This window comes from Capricornis sumatraensis, chromosome 10 (genome assembly GCF_032405125.1).
Source record: "Capricornis sumatraensis isolate serow.1 chromosome 10, serow.2, whole genome shotgun sequence".
In the NCBI taxonomy this organism is placed as follows: Eukaryota; Metazoa; Chordata; class Mammalia; order Artiodactyla; family Bovidae; genus Capricornis; species Capricornis sumatraensis.
The window spans coordinates 20,571,269-20,587,139 of NC_091078.1; the positions used below are offsets into that span (position 1 = coordinate 20,571,269).

Here is a 15,871-nt window from a genome sequence, read left to right on the forward strand (position 1 = left end):
CTTCTCATTCCAGGATGTCTGGTTCTAGGTGATTGATCATACCATAGTGATTATCTAGGTCGTGAAGATCTTTTTCGTATAGTTCTGTGTATTCTTGCCTCTTCTTAATATCTTCTGCTTCTGTACGTCTGTACCATTTCTGTCCGTTATTATGCCATCTTTGCATGAAATGTTCCCTTGGTATCTCCAGTTTTCTTGAAGAGATCTCTAGTCTTTCCCATTCTGTTGTTTTCCTCTTATTTCTTTGCACTGATCACTGAGGAAGGCTTTCTTATCCCTCCTTGCTATTCTTTGGAACTCTGCATTCAGATGCTTATATCTTTCCTTTTCTCCTTTGCTTTTTACTTCTCTTCTTTTCACAGGTATTTGTAAGGCCCCTTCAGACAGCCATTTTGCTTTTTTGCGTTTCTTTTTCTTGGGGATGGTCTTGATCCCTGTCTCCTATACAGTGTCACCATCCTCTGTCCATATTCTTCAGGCACTCTGTCTACCAGAGCTAACCCCGTGAATCTATTTGTCACTTCCACTGTATAATCATAAGGGATTTGATTTAGGTCATATCTGAATGTTCTAGTGGTTTTGCCTACTTTCTTCGTTTTAAGTCTGCTTTCTCTTAGCTTTACGATTTAGGGTTTTGGGAATATGGTAATGTTTTCTGTTGTTACATCATCCAAATGTTTGCAAGTTATACTTGAGGGCTCAAAGTAAATGGCTTCTATTTATTGAGCAATGTATCAGGATAATAAGATAACTGTTTTACATGAATTATCTCATTTAGTGCTTACATCATTCTTAGCGTAGAGTTTATTAATAATTATATAGATGTGAAAAGTAAAGATCAAAGAAATTATAAGAAGTGGCAGAGCCACAGATTTCCCTGTGGTGCAGTGGATAAGAATCCACTTGCCAGTGCAGGGGACTCAGGTTTTTTCCCTAGTCTGGGAAGATTCCACATGCCGCAGAGCAGCTAAGCCTGAGTGCCACAACTGCTGAGCCTATGCTCTAGAACGCACTTCTAGAGCCCGGGAGCTACAGCTACTGAAGCCCGAGGGCCCGGAGCCTGTGCTCCGCAATAAGAGAAGCCACCGCGTGGAGAAGCCTGCACACCGAAAGGAGAGAAAACCGTCCCGAAGCAGTGAAGACCCAGCACAGCCTGAGTCAATCAATCAGTCAAGTTATTTTTTTAAAAATAGCAGAGCCAGGATTTAAACCCAGGTTTTAGAATTAAGTAGCAAGTGATGTTCATACTTCATATTTCTCTCAGGGGTGTATAAGGTATCACAGGTTTTAACAGGGCTTCCCAGGTGGCCCAATGGTAAAAAAAAAAAAAAAAAAATGCCTGCCAATGCGAGAGACATGGGTTTGACCCCTGGTTTGGAAAGAGCCCGCACTCTAGTGTTCTTGTATGGAAAATTCCATGGACAGAGGAGCTTGGTGGGCTATAGTCCATGAGATCACAAAGAGTCCGACACCCCTGAGTGATTGAGCACAGGCACAACTTTTAAAGAGGAAAAAGGGAATCTAAACTCCAGAAATGTAAGAATTGCTTTTTATTTTAATATGAAAATACATGTTCATGTTGTTTTTAAAAAGCCAGGCTCTACAAAAGTAAAAAATATTTTCTGAAGAATAGTGTTCATTAAAATGCTAAGCAGAAGAAATTTGTTAGCTGTTAGAAGTGACAATTAAGTTTTTTCCCACATTACCTGACAAAAAGTTTTCTGCATAAGAAAATATAAAAGTGTGAGGGTTGTGTTTCTCTTTAAAAAGTCATTCATACTCTCTGAATCTTGGTTTTAATTTACTAAATGATAACTTGGATAAGAGAAATATGAGATTAATATTTTTTTAGCAAGAGAATACATCCACACTTTCATTTTCAATAAGTTTAAGTCTTTGAGAGGTATAACATCACATGAATTTTGTTGTCAATTGAAACCATTTGGTGTCCTTTCACAGGCTCTGAAGAGCTCCAGTACCATAGTCCTTCGTGTCTCAGCACAGAAAAGGAATTCAAGAGACAGAGTGATAGATAAGTGATTTATTAGAATAGGACGCTTGTGAGTCTTACAAGTGAATGAGAAATACGGTGCCCGAGAACTTACTAGGTTACGGTTTTATAATCAAAGGAAAAGGGGGCAGGGGGGTGAAGACCTTTGTCTTTCTTCAATAGACATCATGCTTCCATCATCAGTTCCTCCTCCAGGTTAAGCAGGGGAGTTTTCTTCTCTCTATGTGGTCAAGCTAGGTCCACAAATTACCTTTTTTTTTTTTTAATGTGTGCAGAGAGCATGTCCTGGGGATCATTAACATACTGAGCTCACCAGGCAGTATATGAGTCTGATGTCACTGTTGTTTTATTGGTTAGAGGCACGTCTCTTCCTTCTGCTGCATGGTTTTGTGGTTAAGCAAACCTGCTTTCCTGAGTAATCATTAACTTACAGAGGTCTACCATATTTTTTTTATTTACAGTCCCCTAGTGAAGGCAATGGGACCCCACTGCAGTACTCTTGCCTGGAAAATCCCATGGACGGAGGAGCCTGGTAGGCTGCAGTCCATGGGGTCGCTAAGAGTCAGACACGACTGAGCAACTTCACTTTCACTTTTCACTTTCATGCATTGGAGAAGGAAATGGCAACCCACTCCAGTGTTCTTGCCTGGAGAATCCCAGGGACGGGGGAGCCTGGTAGGCTGCCATCTATGGGGTCGCCAGAGTTGGACACGACTGAAGCAACTTAGCAGCAGCAGCAGCAGCAGCAGTGTGATTAAACTGTTCCATCACCTCTTTTATCCCTTTATTCTGTCCTTGTGACAATGACCTTAGCAGAAAGGTGGCTTCAGAATTTGGCACAGGTCATGCTGCTGTTCCATGAGCATGGATTATCTTCCCCAGATGGTTTTGTTCAATTTGCCATGAGGGGATACTGTGGTTTGTGTGTTTTTTTTTTGCCCTGGTTACACATCAGTACATCTCTTGCCTAGATAGAATTAATTTTCATCTTGAGCACAAACACCTTCAGTTTTAAGAAGAGCTGTGTGCTCTCTCTGGTCTCAGAGACTCTGCTTACAGCCAGCAAAAATGCCCCTGGGCCACAACCTTTCAGACATATTTGTTGTATTAGAAGTTTTGTTCCCAGTAGGCCTCCGTGTTAGGAGATTTAATGTTCTAAAGGACAACTGGGTTAAAGAAATATTTGAAAAACAGCAAGCAGCCTGGTGATTCTCTCTAATTAGCAGCTAGATACCTTCTTAGCATTGTTATGCTTTTTAAAATTCAGATACAAGGCCAGTGATTTTTTGAGGGCATCATGCTGCCTTTAACTGATGGATTTTGCATAATCATGTTTAGAGGGCTAAGCCTATTCTGACAGAATATTTCTTGTAGAAATATCCTCCCTGTTTAGAGAGTCATTTCTTTCAAGGCATGAAGTGGTACCTAGATGTCCTGTAGGTTCAGGTTTACCTTAGAGACTTAAATAGCTCCTAGAGATTGGTTTGCATGATCAGAGAACTGACTTAAAGCTCTAGAAACAAAGGTAAGACCATGATTAATTGCCTTTTCTCATTATTAACGTGTGTCTCAACAAAGATAGAAGATGTAGCCTATAATCTTTGGGCGGAAACTGTTATCTGACCATTTGGTTTTGCTTTTCAGGACCCCCCTGGGTCGTGCAAGAGCATGGCTTCGATTAGCCCTCATGCAGAAAAAAATGGCTGATTACCTGCGTTGCTTAATTATTCAGAGGGATCTCTTGAGGTAATTACCATTAAATCATGTTCATTTTCATTTTTTATTTCATTTATATCCTGTCTTCCAAAAAGGATAGAAGATACAGTATGAAAGGATACATAAAACACATAGTGATGGCATAAAATAAAAGAAGGAGAAAAATGAGATAGAAAACCTCGGTGGGTACATAACATAGATCAAGAACTAGCCTGAAAAATGAATACTGTAAGATTTTTATTGGCCAATAAGGTGGAAATTTGTATGTCATATTTTTAATTTTTAAAGTTACAGTTAATTCTATGAATAGAAATTTGTATTGAAATTTGAGGCTTTAATTCAGGAGGTTTCTTTTTAGATCTTAAATATCCAGACCACTGCTTTGGCTGTATTGTGGGTATTTTTAAAACTGTCTATTTAAATGGAAGGACAAATGTTTAAGACAGACTTTCGAAGCAAGGAGACTAGTTTTCAGAAGGAGTGGGCCTACGTCAGCCCCTCCATTCGGCCTTGTTCTCTCAGAGTGCCTCTGTGATGTTCTGGAGAATCTGGTCATTTTTGATTTTACTCTTGACTCCAGCAGTACGTCTTGGTTTTCCCATTTGTTAAATGAGAATAAGCATACATTAAACACCTTCAATTTCTCAATCATATTCTAAAGGTTAATTAAAGTGATTAAACAATATACATGGGACTTCTTGAGGAAGGCATGAGACAGTGATAACTAGAATCCTGAGTATTAGTTGTCAAGTCTTTGTTTTTAGACTATCCTATTTCTTTCACAAGTCTTTTGTTTGAACATTTTTTTTGGATTTAGATATCCATAAATAACTTTATGGATAGATATTAAGAAGAATAATAAGAAGAAGGCAATGGCACCCCACTCCAGTACTCTTGCCTGGAAAATCCCATGGGTGGAGGAGCCTGGTGGGCTGCAGTCCATGGGGTCGCTAAGAGTCGGACATGACTGAGCAACTTCACTTTCACTTTTCACTTTCATGCATTGGAGAAGGAAATGGCAACCCACTCCAGTGTTCTTGCCTGGAGAATCCCAGGGACGGGGGAGCCTGATGGGCTGCCGTCTATGGGGTCGCACAGAGTCGGACACGACTGAAGCGACTTAGCAGCATTAAGAGCACATGTAATACATATATACCAAATGAATTGACTTGAAATGTTTCATATGCTCATTTTGCCACTTAGTCTTTATCCCAAGGGTCTTGATAAATCCTGGGATGAAAATTAAACCGTATTAAAAAGTACTGTTATCAGATTAGCAGCCATCACTATGTCTTTTGAGAGTCATAAATATTCAAGGCCTCAGTGATGCCTTTTCTTTTAAAAATCTCTCTTTGCTTCTCTTTTCTCTCACTCAAATTTCCTTTTCCTCTTTTATCTCCTTAAGTCTTTTTCTTTTACATTTTCTTTATAGACATTTATATCTCAAAATTTTAAGTTAGTCGTGTATAGAAAGGCTAATTTTAAAATACCTCACTTAATATTGGTTCCATGCTTGTTATAAGGTATTGAGATTTTACAAGTTAGTTTTTGAAATAAATTTGTGGTTTACAGTTTTTATTATTTTCATTTTCACAGTGAATTCTATGAGTATCATGCACTAATGATGGAAGAAGAAGGAGCAGTAATTGTCGGGCTGCTGGTTGGCCTGAATGTGATAGATGCTAATCTCTGTGTAAAGGGAGAAGATTTAGATTCACAAGTAAGTGAAAACGGCTGGTGCCAAAGGTACAGTATTTTCAGTTTGTACTCTTCGTCTTTGATCCAGGTGTAAACAGTGCTGTTAAACACTAGAGAAAAATTAAGGATGAAAATCAGTTGTATTTTGGAGGTACTTCTAGTATTTCTACTCTCTAAGAATAACTTTATTTATTTCAGGTTGGAGTGATTGATTTTTCAATGTATTTAAAGAATGAAGAGGATATTGGAAATAAAGAAAGGTAGGATTTTCGTATTTCACATACTGTATTTTAGTCTGAAGTATGACTTTTGGTCGTACCGTTAGTTCAGAGACCAGTTTTATTTTTTATTTATTTATTTTTTGGTTGTGCTTCAAGGCTTATGGGATTTTAGTTCCCCAACCAGCTATCAAACCCAGGCCCTTGGCAGTGGGAATGTAGAATCCTAACCACTGAACTGCCAGGGAATTCCCCAGAGACCCATTTTAATTGTCAACTCTCATTTCTGTGATAAAAAGAGATATGTTTATTATTCATAAACTTACAAATACTGGTTTAGTTAAGACAGTTGTGTTTAAAATAAACTTACTTGGTCTACTAAAGAGGAAAGATAATTATGTAATATGAGAGGTGCTAATTATTGCTACAATGGCAGTCCATCACGGTATATAAATGTATTAGATTAACATGTTGTATACTTTAAATTTACACTTCATATGTCAAATATATTTCTTAAATAAGTGCAAAAAATTAAAAAATATACTAATGGTATTGTTTAATATTAGCATGTAATTTATTTAACAAAGGTTAATAGTTTTTTAGTTCATAACTTACTGCTATTTGATTATAAAGATTGTTGAATTTTATTTGAAAGGCAAGATAATGTTGGGCAGGGAAGCCTGGTGTGCTGCAGTCCATGGAATCACGAAGAGCTGGACATGACTGAGCAACTGAACTGAACTGAAATGCTATTTTACTGTTATGGTTTCACAACAGTTTTAGATGATTTAGACCTTTTGTGTATTTCTTGTTTGTTTTTTTGGCCACCCAGTAGATCCCTTTCCAGTTAACTAAAAGCTGCTTTCCCCTCCTCCTCTAGGAATGTTCAAATTGCTGCAATATTAGACCAGAAGAATTATGTTGAAGAATTAAATAGACAACTGAAGTAAGTATTATGGACACATAGATGCTTAATACATTTTGGATATTGTCCTAAGTTTTTTTTTTTTTTCCCCTTTTAGGTCATCTTAACCCTATTCCTTTTTTATAAGCATTTGAAAAGGGGTTGAGGGGATAGAGAGTGAATGGAAATTAAGAATACAGAAAATTATTGAAAATAATTGATTTTCAGCAGAAAATGAGAGCTATATTTTTAAGTAGAATCTTCAGAGACATTTGAGAATAGAATTTCAGACTTATCACTCTACCCTCGAGCAAAAAGGTGAAAGTTTACGTCATTTTGCTGGTTCAGAAATTCATTTTTCCTACTTTAGAGGACTTCATGTGTAAGTGTGGCAATAAAAAATTCAGACAAGGCCGTTGGTGCATGTCAGTCAACATGATGAGTCCAGGATAACAAATTTTTTCTTGCCTTTGTGAGTTTGTGTGATTCTGAATGAGTTTTTTCTTTATCAATTTCAGCAGCACAGTCAGCAGTCTCCATTCAAGAGTTGACTCATTAGAAAAGTCAAATACTAAGCTGATTGAAGAGGTATTGTAACCCAGCCATGGATAATTGTCTTTCAAGGAGCTAGTATTGGCGATCCTTTTCCATTTTAATTATGAATACACGTGTGAGCACACACACAAACACATTTTCATCATTATAATGAAATACTTGTAACTGATCATCATAAGTTCTAGAGAAACCATACATTATTCTCGGGCAAGTCCTCAGGTGAATCTGTGAATTATTTGAGATACCCAACTTCTAGAAATGAGCCCCCAAATGCAATGCATACAAACTCTTCTATAAATAAACTGTGAATCTCATTTCTTGACTTGGATGACCTATATTTAAATAGTGGAATCACCTATAGTTAGAAATTCCCATTAAAATGATCCTGTCCCCCTTGTTCCCGTATTCAGAGTACTTTTCCTTACAAGCATCACTCCATGATCATGACCACCCTTTCTCTAGCCTCCCATGTGTGAAACTCATCTGATGTACTCTGGTTTTCTGCATTGTCAAAGTAGCTATTTAGTGGTTGCAAATCAGAAATTTATCTCGGCTCTGTTTTAACTTAAAAAAAAAATGTTTTGGCCATGCCATACATCTTACAGAATCTCAGTTCCCCGATCAGGGTTTGAGCTAGTGCCACGGCAGTGACAGTGCTGAGTCCTAACCACTAAGCCACCAAGGAACTCCCTCACATCTCTCTCTTTTTAAAAATTTATTTGTTTTTTAATTGAAGGATATTTGCTTTAGAGAATTTTGTTGTTTTCTGTCAAACCTCAGCATGAATCAGCCATTGATATGCATACATCCCCTCCCTTTTGAATCTCCCTCTCCATCCCACCCCTCTAGGTTATTAATACAGAGTACCTGTTTGAGTTTTCTGAGCCATAGAGCAAATTCTCATTGGCTATCTGTTTTACGTATGGTAATGCTTTGGGGCTTTGCAGGTAGCTCAGTGGTAAAGAATTCGCCTGCCGATGCAGGAGATGCAAGACAGACGTGGGTTTGATCCCTGGGTCAGGAAGATCCCTTGAAGGAAATGGCAACCCACTCCATTATTCTTGCCTGGGAAATCCCTTGGACAGAGGAGCCTGGCAGGCTGCGGTCCATGGGGTCGCAGAGTTGGAGACAGCTGAGCACACACACATGCCACGTTGCTTTTGAGATTGAAAAAAAACACAACAGGCTAGCCACAGAATTACCACAGGGGCTTCCCTAGTAGCTCAGACAGTAGAGAATCTGCCTGCAATACGGGAGACCCAGGTTTGATCCCTTGGTTGGGATTCCCCTGCAGAAGGAAGTGGCTACCTACTCTTCCCTGGAAAATTCCATGGACAGAGGAGCCTGGTGGGCTATGTCCATGAGGTCACAAAGAGTCGGACATGACTGAGTGACTTTCACTTAACCATAGGATTGCTTTCCATTTCAGAATTACTTAGGCTCCAGAAAGAAATACGTTATTAGAACTATGAATTCTATTTTCCATGTTAATTAGAATCCACATTCTTTTAGAACTGACCCAGTTGTCCCAAACCAGCAAGCACGTGATTGTATGAGTTTTCATTTTGATAGTTTAGGACCGTTTGATAGTGTGATAGATTGGGACCATTGGCGAGAGCTACTCGCTAGTTTGTGCCTCTTCTTGACCATAGGGGCACTGTGAGGTTGAAGTTGCATTTCTGACAGTGTTGAGAAATTTATTTGCAAGCCAGCATTGGGGATTGGTTTCTGCTTTCTTCTCCTAGAATCCTTTTTTTCCTTTTAGGCTTCAGAGCCGAGTCACTTAGCCATTCATATTTAATTTCATTCATATTTAACTCTGGTGGTGAGAGCTGTCACTCAGTGTGCCCGGATTTCACTAGGGTGCCCTGTTTGGTTATCATGAATGTCTGTATTACATTTTCAATTATAGCACAACTTTCCTTATAGATGTTGTTTTTGCACAAGTGTTTTGTTTTGCACAAGTCTTATTGTTTAACATATAAACAGTTGTCTTATTGTTTAGCATATAATTCTTCATATGCTTATTCATGCGTTTTGTATTCAGGACACATTGTAAGTCATATAAACAATATGTTCCAGCTGACATACCATTTGACTAACAAAAGGAAATAGAAATACAGTTTCTTTAGTTGGTATCTTGGGATAATAGCATTTTTCTTATGAAAATTTCTGTAGATGTGAGAGACATTTTACAAGTTTTAGAATTTTATCTTCTGTTGTGCATAGCCATGAACGTAACCTGTAAAGTGAGTATAAATAAAGATGTTTAAAATCTTTTTTTATTCCTCATTTTATTTTTAGTTAGCAATAGCAAAGAATAATATCATTAAACTCCAAGAAGAAAATCATCAATTACGAAGTGAAAATAAATTGATTTTAATGAAAACACAGCAGCACCTAGAGGTAAGTATAGACTGATTACAAACAGATTGACTTGCATCAGAAATGGCCACTTTGAGGGCTTTTGCATAGACTGGATATTTCTGTGCTGTATTAACTAATAGAAGTGATCATAGAATGGATTTATCAGATGGCACTAGTGGTAAAGAACCCGCCTGCCAGTGAAGGAGACATCAGAGACTTGGGTTCGATCCCTGGGTTGGGAAGATCCCCTGGGGAAGGCATGGCAACACATTCCATATAGAGTAAAACATTTTATGTTTTTGTCCTAGGTTACCAAAGTAGATGTGGAAACTGAGCTTCAAACATATAAGCATTCCAGGCAAGGGCTAGATGAAATGTATAATGAAGCCAGAAGGCAGCTTCGAGATGAATCTCAGTTAAGACAAGTAGGTTGCATTACAGTTACATTAGCAAATATGATAATAATTTCCCCGTAAGCACTGGCTAAAATCTCTATCAGACTTACTTTCCTTGGCGTGAGATAGCAATCTCATTCCCTTAATTCCTTTTAACTTTTTAAACTCCCACTGTGTCTGTTTTATAAGCAGTGTTTTTAAACAGTGTTATAGTCTGTTTGGGAAATGGTGCATTGTGACCAGCATTACAGAAAATAGAATAGAGTGATGTATTCAGATATCAATATCCAAACAGTAAAGTCTTATTTAAAGTTAACTTATTTTTTAACCTTTTAAGTTATGAAATATCAGCAGAAAAATACCAGTATGTAGCTCAGTGGATTCTAAATACATGTGTAACCAACCCAGGTCAAAAAGAGAGTCAAGAGACATTTGTCTTAAGATCCTCTCATATAAAATTCTTTAAGAAAAGAAATAAAACTTTGTGAAATGGTGTTTTAGATTTACCTCTGGCCTTATATGGACTATGTCATTTCTTTAAGGAAAATTAATACCGAGTTTATGAGGCTTAAAAGTCCATAATTCTTTAGCCAGTAGAATAGTGATAATTAATAGAATTTGTAAAATGCTTTCATTTAACAAAATGTGCCTTTGAAAATATAGAATGTTGTTATAGGGCCTAGCTGATTTCGTTTACTGGGGCTTATAACTCAAAAGCAGTAGTCTGCATAGTGAATCTTGGTCTAATTAACCGTTGTGTATCTGACTCTGACATCCTGAAATCGTGTGTGAGCTGAGGCTGTGTTGAATTGCAGGATGTGGAGAATGAGCTGGCAGTACAAGTTAGTATGAAACATGAGATTGAACTTGCCATGAAGTTGTTGGAGAAAGATATCCATGAGAAACAAGATACTCTGATAGGCCTTCGACAACAACTGGAGGAAGTTAAAGCAATTAACATAGAAACGTATCAGAAGTTGCAGGTAAGGAATATTCTTTAAATCTTGGAATTTCTTGTTATATGAATTAAGAACAAATATTTTTATGAAGGGTTTGATTTTGAAGAGATGAATTCATTGTAATTGTGTCATTTTATTAGTAAAAATCAGTGGCTTTTTTCCTAAATGGAAGCTGAAAAAATGTAGTAATGTCAAAGAACAGACAAAAATCACCTGAATTTGTTTCTTGATGTTGACAGGTTAACAGATGAAGATTAAATCTTTTGGGACATTTTAATCAAAATATGCAGGACATTTTTGTAAATTTCTTTGCATAGTATAGTCCTGAGAGATTTAATTTTGATTGAAATGCTTTACTGTAATTGTTATGAGTTTTCTGATAAAATGATGTTGCTGTTAAGTAGACATATTACCACAATCCTTTTACAATTTAATTTGAAAAAATCAGTGTATTTTCCAAGAGTTAATTCTGCCATCTTCTGAAGACACTGAAGGGTGAGGGTTTTTTTTTTCCCTTTATTATTAATGTACTTTTTTCTTGACAGCACTGCATGATTTATGGGATCTTAGTTCCCCAACCAGGGACTGAACCCATGTTCTCAGCAGTGAAAGCTCGGTGTCTTAACCACTGGACTGCCAGGGAATGCCCCCTTTATTACATTTTAAATGAAGACTAATAGTAGTACTGCTTTAGATCTAGGAGTATTTTATTTTTAATTTGTTGTTTTTTAAATGAAGTATAGTTGATTTACTCTGTTGTGTTAATTTCTGCTGTATAAGCAAAGTGACTCATTTACGCACACACACCCACACACACATATATCTATATATATATACATTCTTTTTTATATTCTTTTCCATTACAATTTATCCCAGGATATTGAATATGGTTCCCTGTGCTATACAGAGGACTTTGTTGTTTATCCAGTCTATGTGTAATAGTTTGCATTTACTAACCCCAGACATGCCGTCCATCTCCTCCACCCACACACTTGGCAGTGAAAAATATGTTCTCTGTGTCTGTGAGTCTGTTTCATAGATATGTTCATTTGTGCCATATTTTATATTCTGCATATAAGAGATGACATGGTATTTGTCTCTTTCTGACTTCCTTCACTTAGTATGATAGTCTCTAGTTGTATCCACGTTGTTGGAAATGGAATTATTTCATTCTTTTTTTGATGGCTGAGTCGTATTTCACTGTATAAATATGCCACATCTTTATCCATTCGTCTTTCAATGGACTTTTGGGTTATTTCTATGTTTTGGCTATGGTGAATAGTGCTACTGTGAATTTAGAGGTGCATCTAGGAATATTTTAATCTGTAAACAAAGGCTGGTCGTTTCAAAATAACAACCCCATAGCAAAATGGTATACAAAGCTTATACATATTGGGATTTAAAAACTTCAAAGCCACTGTAGCTTTTATGTTTTTTTCTAAATAGGGTTCTGAAGATGGTTTGAAAGAAAAAAATGAAATAATTGCCCGACTAGAAGAGAAAACCAGTAAAATTACTGCAGCCATGAGGCAGCTGGAACAAAGGTACAGCATTCCCACTCCTAGTTTCTTTCTTACTCTCTCCCCCCTTTTCTGTATTCAACTCTGACACCTGCCACAAAGACCATTAGGAAAATTTAGATCAGGACTTTTTTTTTTAAAGCCCAGCAGAGTTTTGCCTTTTTTGTTTTGGTTGATGCATGGAATCAAGTTGCTTTATATCAGCCTGATTCATTTGTCTTTGCCATTTTGTAGATTTTTTAGAAAGGCCTAATATTGGCAATTTTATATGGTTTAATGTATTACATAAGACAAATACACAGACAAAATCTTGAAAAAGTGAAAAAGGAACAAAATCCGTGATTGAATTATCCCTGATTGATTTCCATGCATATGGCTTGTCATATCCCTGTCATTCACCATCTCTATCTGAAATCAAGCTCTCTGAGTTGGCAGTTCAGGTGTGTTTCTTTGAGCTAGGACAACCCTCAACCCCACCCAAGAAATAATTTTGTTTAAATTGAATTGTTTTATATTGGCATTTTTCACTTTTATTGTTGGAAAATGTAATGTATTTCCATTGACCTGTCATGTTGGTGTCAACATATGTCTTATCATTGCTTTCTTTGAATCTACTTATGAAAAACATAACTATTAATGCTTTATTGACATGAATATTCTTTTATTGACATCCTCTTTCTTCTTTTTTCTTTTTTGTTTTCTTTATCCCCATTTTTACATTTTGGACATCTTTATTACCTTTTTCTGTCTTTGATTTCTGTCCATTCCATTATGAAGTGACAATGATTTGTTAACTCAAACTAGAACAATTGCAATGTCATTGGTGAAATGTGCCAGCAGTGACACTCAGGACCAGTATAAGCTGGTCAAAGATATATCTTTCTGAAAACCACTTCTATTTAAAGAGACTGGAAAAGAATCAACATTTTTATAATATATTAAATCGAAAAATAATTTACGCTATTATGTATTCTGAAAGGAACCCTGTACACTTTTTGATCAGCTGCTGTGTGGTAGTACATTGCCATAAAGCAGAGTGGGTGCACTTGGATTTCCAAAAACACATTCCTCAAACCTTGTGCACAAGGGCTTATTTGAGTATTGACCCTTTGGAGGTCAGAATTTTCAAATGCAGTTTTATCTTTTTAGCTACTTTTTGATGAAAAATATAAAAATTGTTTAATAATAAGTTATCCTTTGGTTTCACAATTTGTTGGCACAGTTTTTTTTCCCCATTGGCCCACTCTTTATTTACTAGCTCCTTTATTGATTTTTGAGTATGTTTTTAAATAGTTTATAACTCAGATTGGCCATCATCTTATGCTTTAGCTCCTTGACTTTCCAGTTCCTCTTAGCCCTCTTCTATAATAGCACAACTTCACGGCCTACCTCACTCTGACTTTTTTTTTATTTCTGTACCCTTTGAGAAAAGCTTGGGTATCCCGTCTCCCCATCTTAATATTTTAAATTTAGATTTAGAGATAACTTGAATGTTACTCTCTTTTCTTTGAAAGTGGCCTTTATACTTTTGGATTGTGTGAGGGTTGCCGCATGGGCATGGATTTTAAAGAAGAAAAGAGGTAACTTTTTTTGCTAGTTGAACAGAAATTTCTCTTACGATTCCCTTCAAGGACTTAATGTCCCTTGAATTCTTGGGAGATGTTTTCTTATACAAGTAGTGATGTTAAATCTAAGAAACCCTAGGTGGCCGTAGCGGACAGGGAGTGGAGCTGAGCACAAGGAGAAGCAATGACATAAATAAAAGGAGGAAAAAAAAATCCACATTTTAAGCTAATTTTAAAAATTCAGTGATGAGGAGCAAAAATGATCTCTAGCGAATGTTGCCAACTAGTACTAAATTCTTTTGAATCCTAAAATACATACATATATACACACATAGCATTGGCATACTTCAGTAAGTGCATAAAGATTCTATAGGGAGGACTTGGCTGTAATTTGAAGCAATTGCAGGTCTTTGCTCTTGGCCTTGTAGCACACTTGATTCCTGGCATACACATCCTAGCATAATATATAACAATGTGGCTTCTTCACCTAGTGTAGACATAAGTACTATACTTTTCATGGTTTTGTAAAAAGGCAGTAATGCACGTATTATACTTTGAAAATTAACATCTTATGCTTTACATAAGTGGTAAAGGCTATATTGCTTTGCATTGTTAATTACGAACAAGAAATAAAGCAAAATTGAAGATAGTATTCTGGGCATATTATGTATTATATTGAAAAAAATCACAAAACAATTTCTAGACATTGTGTGGCTCTTTCACGTTTGAGTTTGTGAGTTTTTCCCCAAACTTTGTTTTCATTTAGAAATGTTTCTATTTCCCCGTTTTTCTTTTATTTGTCTTCTTCACCCTTTTACACCCTAGTTCTAGCCTCAGTTTTACCCAAAGTTGATTTGAATTACACCAGATTGCAGCAAGCAGAGAAGGCGCAAATGGAAATTGAAGATGAGGACAAGAAATATCTACAAGAGTATCAGAGTAAATTGGACAGTCTGCAGAAACAAATCTCCCAAAAGGAGAAACAGCTGTGAGTATTTTACTTGGAAATAAATACTTGTGTTAATATAATTTCCCCCTCTTTTCCTCCTCCTTTCTTTGCATGCAATGGAAGAAAACCTGTATTTTCATTTATTTAACGATGCTGGCTAGATTGTAGAGTTTTCCTTCAAAAAAAAAAAGGCAAAACAAAACTAGAAGGCACAGTTGTGATAAGACTTTATGTTTTTGCTCCCTTTATTGTTTATAGAGTTACTTTCAACCGTCTTGCTATCTTCTTGCTCATGGAGAGTTTTATTCTTTCTGGTTGTTCAGCATTAATCTGATGGCCATTATGTTTCTAAATACTGAGTGTAATAGACCTTTGTAACTCCACGGAGTTTATATTATCAAAGAACATGATGTTTTCTGAGAATATTTTTATTTAGTACTTCATATGATAGATCTACATATTACCAGCTAGGAAAGATGCCAAAAAAACAAGCTGTAGGCGAAGTTTTATCCCATTTTTTATAAAATTAAAATTGCATAGGTGTGTATTTACGTGAAGAAAAGTTTTAAGAATATAGATTCTGGAGACTTCCCTGGCGATCCAATGATTAAGACTCCATGCTTCCACTGCAGTGAGCTTGGATTTTATCCCAGTTGGGGAGCTAAAGTCCCACATGCCACACAGCAAAAAAAAAAAAGAATACAGATTCTGGAAAATGATTATCTCAAGGGAGTAATGGCATATTGATAGTAAGAGTAAAATTACTTTTTACTCTTTTAGATCAGTATTTTTTTACCCCAAGAAATATGTATCACTTTTGTTATTAAAGAAAACAGCAAAACAGCAATAGAAAATTGTTAAACATTATGTTTGAAAAAAGTGAAGGTCGCTCAGTTGTGTCCAACTCTTTGTGACCCCATGGACTATGCAGTTCATGTGTAACATCATTAAGCAATATCACTTACCAGGTATGATGTGTTACTTGCTAAGCTACCTTTAAATCCATTGCTTAAA

At 36.5% G+C, this 15,871-nt stretch overlaps 1 protein-coding gene across 1 annotated transcript in view; it reads left to right on the plus strand.

Moving 5' to 3' along the window:
• Window positions 1–15,871, plus strand: part of RUFY2 (RUN and FYVE domain containing 2) — a 41,447-nt gene that overhangs the window by 6,311 nt on the left and 19,265 nt on the right. The window contains exons 4-13 of the mRNA XM_068981940.1: window positions 3,656–3,757; window positions 5,324–5,447; window positions 5,624–5,685; window positions 6,524–6,589; window positions 7,066–7,135; window positions 9,407–9,508; window positions 9,778–9,894; window positions 10,680–10,847; window positions 12,270–12,367; window positions 14,777–14,896. Of these exons, the coding sequence (XP_068838041.1) occupies window positions 3,656–3,757; window positions 5,324–5,447; window positions 5,624–5,685; window positions 6,524–6,589; window positions 7,066–7,135; window positions 9,407–9,508; window positions 9,778–9,894; window positions 10,680–10,847; window positions 12,270–12,367; window positions 14,777–14,896 (1,029 nt within the window). The remainder of the gene's footprint in view (window positions 1–3,655; window positions 3,758–5,323; window positions 5,448–5,623; window positions 5,686–6,523; window positions 6,590–7,065; window positions 7,136–9,406; window positions 9,509–9,777; window positions 9,895–10,679; window positions 10,848–12,269; window positions 12,368–14,776; window positions 14,897–15,871) is intronic.